Source organism: Prionailurus bengalensis, chromosome B3, assembly GCF_016509475.1.
Source record: "Prionailurus bengalensis isolate Pbe53 chromosome B3, Fcat_Pben_1.1_paternal_pri, whole genome shotgun sequence".
NCBI classification, from domain to species: domain Eukaryota; kingdom Metazoa; phylum Chordata; class Mammalia; order Carnivora; family Felidae; genus Prionailurus; species Prionailurus bengalensis.
This window is the reverse complement of record NC_057355.1, coordinates 5,040,015-5,051,095: the sequence shown is the minus strand read 5'-3', so window position 1 is coordinate 5,051,095 and position 11,081 is coordinate 5,040,015. Positions and strand designations below refer to the sequence as shown.

The 11,081-nt window shown below is 44.6% G+C and overlaps 1 protein-coding gene across 4 annotated transcripts in view; it reads right to left on the bottom strand.

Moving 5' to 3' along the window:
- Window positions 1–3,056: 3,056 nt before the first annotated feature.
- SEC11A (SEC11 homolog A, signal peptidase complex subunit) overlaps window positions 3,057–11,081 on the bottom strand; it is a 42,281-nt gene continuing 34,256 nt past the window's right edge. For 2 of the 4 annotated variants that reach the window (XM_043554683.1, XM_043554686.1), the window contains 3 exons: window positions 10,267–10,386; window positions 3,991–4,048; window positions 3,057–3,581 (listed from right to left, as the gene is read on the bottom strand). In XM_043554683.1, coding sequence (XP_043410618.1) covers window positions 3,531–3,581; window positions 3,991–4,048; window positions 10,267–10,386 — 229 coding nt within the window. In that variant the 3' untranslated portion in view covers window positions 3,057–3,530. Of the gene's footprint in view, window positions 3,582–3,990; window positions 4,049–8,075; window positions 9,540–9,712; window positions 9,751–10,266; window positions 10,387–11,081 lie in introns of those variants that run through there. The other 2 variants (XM_043554684.1, XM_043554685.1) reach the window with 2 other exon arrangements.

The following is an 11,081-nucleotide window of genomic DNA, read 5'->3' as shown; positions in this document are numbered from 1 at the left end:
TCAGCTGGATCATTCCAGAAGCTCAACAGTGATAAATGTCATAAGAAGGGTGCCCTCAGATGCTGAGATAGCCCTACACATTGTCCTTACAGGTTGTATGGACTTGGTAACACACGAGAACAAATGACCAAAATATGCACTTAAAGGTCACAGAGCCTTTACTCTCAGCCTAGGCTCTCTGAGAAGCCTCGGACTCCTTAAGAAAGGTGACAAACACCAATGCTTCTCCCGCGGAGAAAGAAAATGCAGGAAGAGTCCAAGGACGAACACAAAAGGGAAGAAAACAGGATTAACATAAAAAATTCTAGAAAGAGAACATGCTGTTTAAATGGAACCACGGGGAGAGAAAGTTTTCAGATTCAAATCTGGCAAGAACAAGATAATGTACTGACTAAATAACAGGAAAGTGCAAATCACTTTAATGATTCATATGCTCTGCCCCAGAATAACAGCTCAACAATAATGCTGCCCTAAGTTACCGCCTCTGGCTCCAATGCATGGTTACGCCGAACATTTAGAACAAGCTACTAGATGTTACTGGGACAGCACAGTACAGCGTCTGTAAAACAGCGCCCCTGTATTAGAGGAGCCTGCAATTTGATGGGGGAACTTGCAGCCATGTCCACAAACTTACACATCATTTATGGTCCAAAAAGAGACACTTTTTAAACGGGGCACTAAAATTAATTAACAAGTGGAAATAATCTTGAACAGGCACAGACTGGCCCGCGGCAGGGACACTGAGACATAAAGTCACCAAGCAGAGGGAACCACTGACTGTGTTTCTGGATTCAGGTGATGGCAACGAGAAGTGGAATGACAGGGGTAAATGTAGGGCTTTTAAGTGACTAATAAATATGGTGGGAAAATGAAAAATCTATGTGACCACTCCTGCGAAGAAAAGGTGAAATCTGGAGGGGGAGTTTGCAGGAATGGCTATGAGCTTAAGTTTAAAGAGGGGACAATCAAGTGGAAGCATCCAGAGGGAACAAAGAGACATGGGCCAGAAGTGAGGACAGGTATTTGCGAATAACTTGTAGAGAATTCCTCGCTGGGCTGGTGACAGTTGGGTGAGTCACAGCCGAGAGGCAACCCCAAGATCAAATTCTCACTTGAAGTTTTATTGATCTTGATGGCTCTTGGATCCCCGACACTCACAACGGGCAAGCCCTCCGAACTGCCCGCTAGCCTAGCCAAATCTCAAAGAGCTTACAATTCCATAAAACACCAAAATGAACATCTCTGGTGTGTCAGCCATTCTCGAAGAGCTTTTAGAACACATTATGCTGACTGATAATACAATTGCCCAGCTCTAAGTCAGTCTTAGGTGTTAGCACTAAACTAGACAATATACAAACGGATAACATAAAACCTCTCTCCCAGAATAATCTTTATTTTTGGCTGGTAGAGTAATTCAAATATTCCTGAATGATTTGATTGCTTTGCAGACAAATTCAGCTGTTGCCTCCAACAAGAGCATCCAGCACAGGAGCAAAAACAAAACTGGGTGTGAAAATATGCAAATGAGGAAAATATTACGGTCTCAACTGCGTAAGCGTGTACGGAGAAGATATCTGGACAGCTGAGGATACAAGTACGAGGATGCTTACACTCAGGCAAGCTAGGATCACAAGGCACCCCAGGGGCAGCGAAGCACACTGCTTCTCCAGGGTAGTCCCCAAGAGGACGCTACAGAAACAGAGCCTGGGCAATCAGGCCAAGCAGTTAACCCCCGTCCTCTGCGGGCGATCAGGAGGGAAGAAGTGGAGTGAATGGCAATTTCCTACCGTTCTGCACACAGGAGACTGCTGCCACATTCTCGTGGCGCAGGAGAAAACCTAAGGACAATATAAGCTTCACGGGCAGATTCAAAGGAGCACTTGTTAGCAGGGATTTGCCAAGTTTCATACTCGGCTGAGATCATTAAGAGCCCACGTCCAAAGTCTTAAGGCTAAAGCCTAGTTAATGGATTTAGGAAGGCACTACTCCCTATACGGGAGAGCTTCAGAAGATTAACTGTTCTGATTTTTAAACTGTCTCTGTTTTTTAATGGTAATTCCATCAGCATTAAAGTGTGGACTGATTCCTACTTCAGCTGAGCAAATAATGGAACCTGCTCATTTACCCCACACAGAAAATTTGCTTACTTTCAGGTTTCACATTAATACAAGAAGAGAACAAAAAGAATCAAGAGTACTTTGTACTTAAAAACACACTGGCTTACCCTACGCTAGCCATTTCCCGAACTGCCTCCATATTAGAAGAAGAAAAACACAACTGGGCCTGGCATTCACCGCCTTAAAACCCTGCCTCCCTGAAGTCTGCATCAGAGAAAAGCGAAGCCAGGCACTTAAGAGAACAGGTTCAGGCAAAGTAGTTTTTAAAAAGCAAGGAGCGGGGCGCCTGGGTGGCGCAGTCGGTTAAGCGTCCGACTTCAGCCAGGTCACGATCTCGCGGTCCGTGAGTTCGAGCCCCGCGTCGGGCTCTGGGCTGATGGCTCAGAGCCTGGAGCCTGTTTCCGATTCTGTGTCTCCCTCTCTCTCTGCCCCTCCCCCGTTCATGCTCTGTCTCTCTCTGTCCCAAAAATAAATAAAAAACGTTGAAAAAAAAAATTAAAAAAAAAAAATAAATAAAAAGCAAGGAGCATGCCTGGCCTCCAGCACCTTCCTCTGGCTTCCTCCAGATGCCGAAACACACTGCCACCGTGTAGAAAGGGCTGAAGAGTCTCAAGTGAAGAAAAGGGCAGGAGCCTTTACAGCACAGTGAGGGTTTTCTGAACCTTCCAGCAACACAAACCGCGTCTCTACCCATCTGGATCACACCTCAGTGAAGAATCAATTTCATGGCTAAGAGATTTCCTACGAATGTCAACGGGCATTGCTGCTCCACAAAAACAAAAACAAAACACACACACAAACAAGAAACAGTTGTTGGTATCAGGACAACCTTCTTAGCTGAAGGACTGTTCACATCAAAGTCTGTACCTCCCCAAGGGTGCTAAGAACCGGCAGAGGAAGGCAAAGCTTTCCCGACAAACACAAGTCAGGGATAAGGGGTTCGATATGCAAAGTCTTTTATTTAAAACTTGAAAAGTTAAGACTTACGACCACCTCAGTCTACGCCATTCCCACCTCATAGGGAGGAATGGCGGGTTCAGACTCGTGCAGAGCTGCATGAATTTACAGAACTCTGTAGGCACTTTAGAAGTGAAGCTTGGCTTCAAAATACAAACACTGGGGGCTTTGGCTCAACCTTTTAATATAAAAAATTCACTGATGTACAAAAATGTGAAAGTGTGACAATGACAACATATGAAATCCTGTGATTGAGAGTCCCCTTGAGAGCGCGCCATGGTGCCCGTGCACCCGCCCACACGTACCCTGGCGTGGAAACAGAAGCTAATGCAAACCATTGCTACCAAGAAGCGCCGACATGAGCGTTCTCCACTCCACCAATCACAGACCAGTATCTACTCCGAACATTCAGTAACGAAAAGTACGGCATCTTCCGGGAACAGCAAGGCAGACTTCTTACTCACGATGGACCAGCACAAATAAACCCAGCAAAAAGAGTACCGCGTACTGGAAAATAAACACAGAACGTCACAAGTCAGAGGAGCTTTTAAAAGTTTACAGGTCCTCAGAATTCATGAATAAGCGGGTCTTGGTGGCTATGATAAATTACTAAATTATCCAACTAGCTGGTAATCCATTTAACAGTTTTCCAAAATTAAACAAAAGATCATATATACATATTTATTAGAGAGCAAAAAAGAGAGAGAGTGTGAGTGGGGAGAGGGGCAGAGGGACAGAGACAGAGAAAATCTCAAGTAGGCTCTATGCTCAGCACAGAGCCCAACGCGGGGCTCGATCCCACTACTCTGGGATCATGAGCTGAGCCGAAATCAGGAGTCAGACGCTCAACCAACTGAGCCACCCAGGAGCCCCAAAAGATCACATTTTTAATGAAACAAACAGTGTAGGCTCTTACCTTAAATTTAGGGTAGTCATTCATGAGGATCGTCACAATCCCAATATAAGGAACAAATCTAAACAAACAAACAAAAAACTGATCATCACAGAACTCCCCAAGCAGCCATTCTCATTAACCAAATATTCTCAATTATCTTCCACAGAAAACTAATTTTTCAGTTCACAAAGTCCATTCGCACAGACTGTCCTAGAAGATCCTTTCAACAACTCATGTGACAGGGAAGTTAGGAATATCACCATTTTATAGATGAGGAAACAGATGCTCGTGCTTGAGGTCCATGGCTTCTGTGGCCAAGAACCAGAACCAGATCTAAGGTCTCAGGCCTCTACATGGTGGCTCTCAGGCCACATGCGGACTCAGTGCTAGGGGCTGGGTTTGTGGTCATAACCCTCAGGGAGTGGTCAGCATCTCTGGGGAGACAAGGCAAACACAGCCAGATTGTTATAAGGTACTTCATAGTAAATGTCCAAAAAGAGAGCGAAAGAGCTCCATTACAGTACTGAAGATTTCAGCACCCTCTCATTTGTTCGCCACCCGTACTCTGGCTCTCTTAATCCTGAACCTTTTTCCAGAACAGTTCAAATCACCATATGCAGCAGACCAGTCTCACCAACCATCTTCCTTCACATGTCTGCAGAAGCGGACTTTGAGGACCACAAACTTTCCCTGAAACCCCTTCCTCCGTGGTTTCTCTAACACACCACAAATCTATTTCTCTACCTACCTCTCGGCTGCTATCCCTTTGGTGTTTTTTCACTAGTCTTTCTTTCCCCTCGCCCCTAAAGTTTATCCCCTGAAAACTAGGTAAAACCACTGTTAAATAACCTCACAGACCTGATATATTTCCTTTGAAGTCTTTACCACAATATTTTTAAAGTTTATTTATTTATTTGGGGGGCGGGCAGAGTGAGAGAGAATCTCAAGCAGGCTCTGCACTGTCAGCGCTGAGCCCAACATGGGGCTCGAATCCATGAACCACGTGATCATGATCTGAGCTGACATCAAGAGTCGAACGCTTAACAGACTGAGCCCCCCAGTTTTTTTTTTATTATGTAACTAGCTACACAACTAGCTGTATAGCGTCTGTCTCTCCTACTAGACTCTAAGCTCTGTAAGCGCAAAAAACGATGCCAGTCTTGCTCCCCAGTGTATCCTCAAGGCCAAACGTAACACCTTGCACCGGTCGTGGGCATCTAGTAAATACTGCCCGACTGAATGTTTGCATGTCCAGGCCTCTTTTTTCCCCTTTCCCTTGGAGACCTCATTTGCTCCAGCACTTCACTTCTCCCCTCGATGCAAAATACTCAACTTCCTAAGAATTCAGGGGAGAAAGAAAAGGTCAGCAGGGGCCGTCAACGTGGAAGGAGATGGCAGTTAGCAAATGAACAGCTTTCTTCTTTCTCCTCCTGTTTTACCGCCTCCACTTTTATTCCAGGGTGGGCTCCATGATACTGACCCAGAGCCTGTCCTAGAGAAGGGAGGCTGGACTGAGGTGGAGACTGAACTTTGCATACTTTTTAAAACAGCCCAGATGCTTCTACTATTCAGGACTGTGCACCATGCCAAAGGTGCACAATGGGCAACGACCTCTGACATCACCCCTCCCTATCGAAGCCTTAAGGCAAGCTTGAAAAGCAGAAGTTCTGTCTTCGGTGCACTTCACTTCCTTTGAAGAACTCCTCTTACTTCCTGTCTCCGGTCCTCACCCCGTCCTGGCAGCATTACCAGACCCATCCCTCTCTCTCCCCATTCCCAAACTCTCATTCCATAAGTTGGTGTTTCCTAAGACCTAGGTCTCCTTGTCAGAATCACGTGGATAGCCTGTTAAAACGTGGTGGATCTTCCCCAGATTTGTGGGGTCAGAGCATCTATGGAGGGTGGGGCCCAGATAGTGCTTCTGCACTCTCGGGTAGCAGAGACTCAGTTCTAGCTAGTGAGATGCCTGGACCTGGCATGTGGAGGCAAATAATACCCCTCCTAGGGCCCAGGCTTTGGTTTCAACCCCTGGGACCTCTAAGAGCTGAAAATTCACAGTCCCTCCAGGATGGCAGAGCTAAGTTCCAGGAGGGTAGATTCAGGTTTTCTATAGTTTTAATACGTATTTTTTCTTTTTAATGTTTTAACTGTTATTATTTTGTCTCATTTATAGCATCTTCATAAAAGCAATAGCTTTCTGTGGGGTGAATCATCTAATTTAAGAATGTGAAGACAGGGGTGCCTGGTGGCTCAGTCGGTTAAGCATCTGACTTGGTTTCGGCTCAGGCCACGATCTCATGTTTTCGTGAGCTTGGGCCCCACGTCGGGCTCTATGCTGGCAGCACGAAACCTGGTTGGGATTCTCGCTCTCCCTCTCCCTCTGCCCCTCCTCCACTCACACTGTCTCTGTATCTCTCAGAATAAATAAATAAGCTTACAAAAAAAAAAAGGATGGAAAGACAGATGCCTCACAGTCAAATGCAGACTAAATGCGATAAAAGCACCTGTGATTTCTACTAAACCAGAACCAGGCTGCTTATTCTGGTCTGATGATTAATCAGCAGCCATTCTCACAGACAAGACTTTTGCTGTTCCCTCCACGCATTATCCATGCTCCAAGAGCTTTCGGCTCCCAGTGATCATACAGCCTGCTTATGGGTTACCCGTGGAAGTGTCTTTCCCCCCTAAGGCTGGTTTTTTCCTTGCCCCAACACAAGTGAAATGGCAGCAACTTGGACTTTAGGAGCAATGGAAGCAAATAATATGTCAGGCAGCCCAAAGTCAAACAAAAGATTTCATTCTTCATCTCACTGGTTCCCTCCACGGACAGAGGCACCAAAGGTGCAGATCAAGTGCACAACGCTACCATTCTCGGTCGTCTTAAATTTTTTTTTTTTCCAACGTTTTTTTTTTATTTATTTTTGGGACAGATAGAGACAGAGCATGAACGGGGGAGGGGCAGAGAGAGAGGGAGACGCAGAATCGGAAACAGGCTCCAGGCTCTGAGCCATCAGCCCAGAGCCTGACGTGGGGCTCGAACTCACGGACCGCGAGATCGTGACCTGGCTGAAGTCGGACGCTTAACCGACTGCGCCACCCAGGCGCCCCTCTCGGTCGTCTTAAATTCACATCAGGCGCACGTTTCCCTACTCTGCTCAGAGAAACTCTGCTCAGGCTGAGTTGATAATAAGCAGAAGAAGGTTTAAAAGAAGTGAGACAAGTGCCGCCCAGAAAGCCACCTCCAAGAGCGGCTGATGCCAGGTTAACAACCAGGAGGTAGAGGACGGATAAACACATGTCCCTGGGGTTCTTGGGACCAGAGGTGCTGGGGAGGGACGAACTAGCTGCTCACACTCGGGAGAAAATGATTCTGTCAGCTGTCAAAAGGGAGGTCTCTATCTGGGAGCTGACTTTAAAAGGGTCATTGTTTCTACCCCAGAATGACGTTTCGAGTTAAGGAAAAAGTACATTTGAAAAGCCTCGTCCTTAAAACTGACTTCAGTGAACCGAGAGCTAAATCACTCTGCTCCTTTCTGTTTATGTCTCTCTTCATTGTCACTACATCCCACTGCTCAGCTTCTGCCTGTCTTTTGTCTTGCTCTACTCTTACGGCTAAGGTCCTCTTGTGTTTTTCAACATCCTGAATTTAGGCAGAAATCACTCCTACTAGATACTTGGTTGGTTCAGTATTAGTTTCACTTTCTACGGGTTGTCTTCATTACATGTTATAACATGAATAAGGCTTGAAAACATTCTGCTAGGTGAGAGAAGCCAGACATAAACGAAGACCACATATTGTAAGATTCGGTTTACATAAAACATTCAGGACAGGCGATGCATTGAGACGCAAAGTAGATTAGCGGTTGCCAGGGGCTGCGGGGAAAGGGGACAGGGACTGGCTGCCGAGGAGTATGGAGTTTTCTTTTGGGAGTGTGGCCGGGCTCTGAGATTAGACAGTGGTGACGGCTGTGTAACTTTGTGGATATAATAAAACCCACTGAACTGTGCGCTTCTACAGGGTGAACTTTATTTTCTAATATATGTGAATTCTATCTCAATAAAAGTGATTTACCTTTTTATTTAGGGCCTTAGGCCTCAGCGTACAACTTTTTACTGGGCAACTATTTGAAAAAAAAAAATTTTTTTTTTTTTTTTTTTTTTTAATTGCATAGACATTTGCACCAGTCACTGACTGACCTGAAAAAAAGTTATCCTCAAGGTTTGGGTACAGTCTGACTTTGAATTATCAGTTTAGTGTTTTATAAACAAATTTCCACAAAAGGCGGTGCTCTGCCCACTGTGTCAAGGTGTCAGTATAATCAACGCCAAGTAAATCTGTACAGCTAAGGGTCTGTGCGCCTGCTGTGTCCCAGATGTGTATACTTGGTGGAAAGTTATTTAGTTCAGAAATTGCCAGGCTATTACTTTTCTTAATTAAAAGCTACAAAAAGGTCTGTATTTTCAATGTTGGGATTTTATTTTATTTTTTTAAAGGTTGTCTTTTTTGGGGGAGCCTGGGTGGCTCAGTCAGTTGAGCGTCTGGCTCTGGATTTCAGTGTCACGAGTTCAAGCCTTGTGTTGGGCTCATGCTGAGCACAGAGCCTACTTAAAAAATAAATAAGTAAAATTAAAAAAAGATTGTACTTTTAAGTAATCTCTTTAATCTCTTTTAAGTAATCTCCGAACTAGCCAGGTGCCCCTCAATGTTGGGATTTTAGAAATAACACTGTATATAAAGATTTTAAAAAAATTCTTCAGAAAGACCTACTTTAAGCATGTGTAGGGGTACATGATTGGTTCAGTCGGTGAAGCAGGCGATTCTTGATCTCAGAGTTGTGAGTTCAAGCCCTATGTTGGTGTAGAGATTAATTAAAGCATGTTTTAAAATGTTTATTTTTTGAGAGAGAGAGAGAGAGTGTGAGTGAGGGAGGGGCAGAGAAAGAGAGACGGAGACACAGAATCCGAAGCAGGCTCCAGGCTCCGAGCCGTCAGCACAGAGCCTGATGCGGGGCTCGAGCCCACGAACCGTGAGATCACGACCTGAGCCGAAGTCGGCCGCTTAACCGACTGAGCCACCCAGGCGCCCCGGGTGTAGAGATTACTTAAAAGTAAATAAAATCTTTTTTAAAAAAAGGTATACTTAGCTCCAACATAGGAAAAGGAGTTCCCTCGAACTGGAGGCATGCACACAAACAGCTTTACAAGAGACAAAACACACCAGTGCTTGTGCTGCTCCAATCTCTCTGGCCCCAAACCAACACCTCTCACGCTACAGCTGAGGCAGCTCTCTCACGCTGCGTTCTCTGTGGGAAGGGAACTCCTCAGCGTGGTGGCTGATCTCCAGCGGAATCACTGTGAACCCAGTGTCTATAGAAGGAGGGGACGTTCTGACAGGGGTCAGAGCCCCATGGGGCATCTAAATAGTGAGAACCGGCAGCTATCCACTTCAGAAGCATTATGCCAGGACTTTTGGTGGGATGGTCCAGAGGGTGGGTTCGAGAGTTGGCCAGACGCCTCCCATCGTCAGTGTGGCCTTGGATAAGCAGCCTAACTTGTCTGTGTTTCCTCATCTGTAGAATGGAAATATTAGGGTTGCTCCGAGGTTAAAATGAGGTAATACTTGTAAAGATTTTAGAATGAGTCTCTGGCACATAGTAAGCCCTGGTAAATGTGAGTTATCGTTAATACTATTAATAACATGAGGGTAGTAACAATTCCGTACGTCCTCACATCAACAACTTACAATTCCTGTCCTCCACTGATCTGTTCTCCTGATAAAATCTGAAATAAACAGGCTTCATATAACTTTTTAATTTCAGTTGACCTCAATGGTTTTAAGACTAGAAATAAAACAGCATGAAATAAACATGACAAAATTAATCTAGATGGATACTTTAAGTTGCTGACTTAAGAAACTACTTAAGAAATACGTTTCATGAAGCAGGATGAACACTGCTCTGGACCCCCCGAGACTAGACAGTGTAGACATCAGAGTACATGGGAGCTGTCCAGTAATGTTTCCTGAACAAATGAAATGAAAGATGAATTTTTAAAACTGTCACCCCAATCATCATCTCATCACTAATATTCCTTCACTGGACCCCATTTCCTCCCCTCTGGAGCAACGTACCTCAAGTTTTAGATGTAGTCTAAGAATACTTTTTCAAAGGACACAGGGTGATTTGGTAGAACCAGCATCAAAACATTACACTCAATTGTGTGTGATCAGACGACTGGAAAGAGGGCCACGTCTCATGTGACACGGATATCTCAATAAACGCCTCCCTCTGTACTCACCCCCTCGCTCTCCCCACGACATCCTTCTTCTCCAGCCAGTGTTGTCCTTGTTTATAGAGGCCTCGGTCATCAACCGCATTATTATCTCCTTTGGTCAAAAACTTGATATGTCCATTTTGCCTTAAAAGAGTACGGGAGACCCAAATTATCAAATACCTTCATGCCATCTGCAAGCACCAAATCTGCTTTTGTTAACTAAATCGCCAATGGAGCCGTGGTATTTGACCGTCATTCCTAATATCAAAACAATTACCTATGTAGCTAAAAGGATGTTCACAACTGTGTTTACGAGAGGGAAAAACTGGAAACAGGCTAAGGTCTAACATTCAGGAGTTGAAATAAGCAAGCATTGAGAACGACGTTATACAAGGACAGTTAATGACACTGGAAGATCATACAAATTTTATTGCATGAAGAAAAGATTACATAATAGCATCGACAGTATAGTCTCATAAAAAATATTAAAATAAACACAAGCCACCAATTTTCTGTAAACACAAAGAGCAAAGGAACACATTAAACTACCTCGCAGGACATAATCGGCAGTAACCAGTAGGGGAAACTACAGAATAACCGACTTTCTTCAACAAGCTGTGAGAGACAAAGGAAGCAGGAGAAAGAATGTACAGGTTAAATGTAAGAGACTATAAAGCCATAGCATATAAGCCAACTGCAACCGAGGACCTTATTTGAATCAAAAAGTCAAACAAACTGCTAAAAAAAAAAGTTATGACACAATTGGGAATCTGAACAAAGACTGGACACATAATGATGCAAACATACAGTTGTTCCTTTTTGGGGTATAACCATGCTGA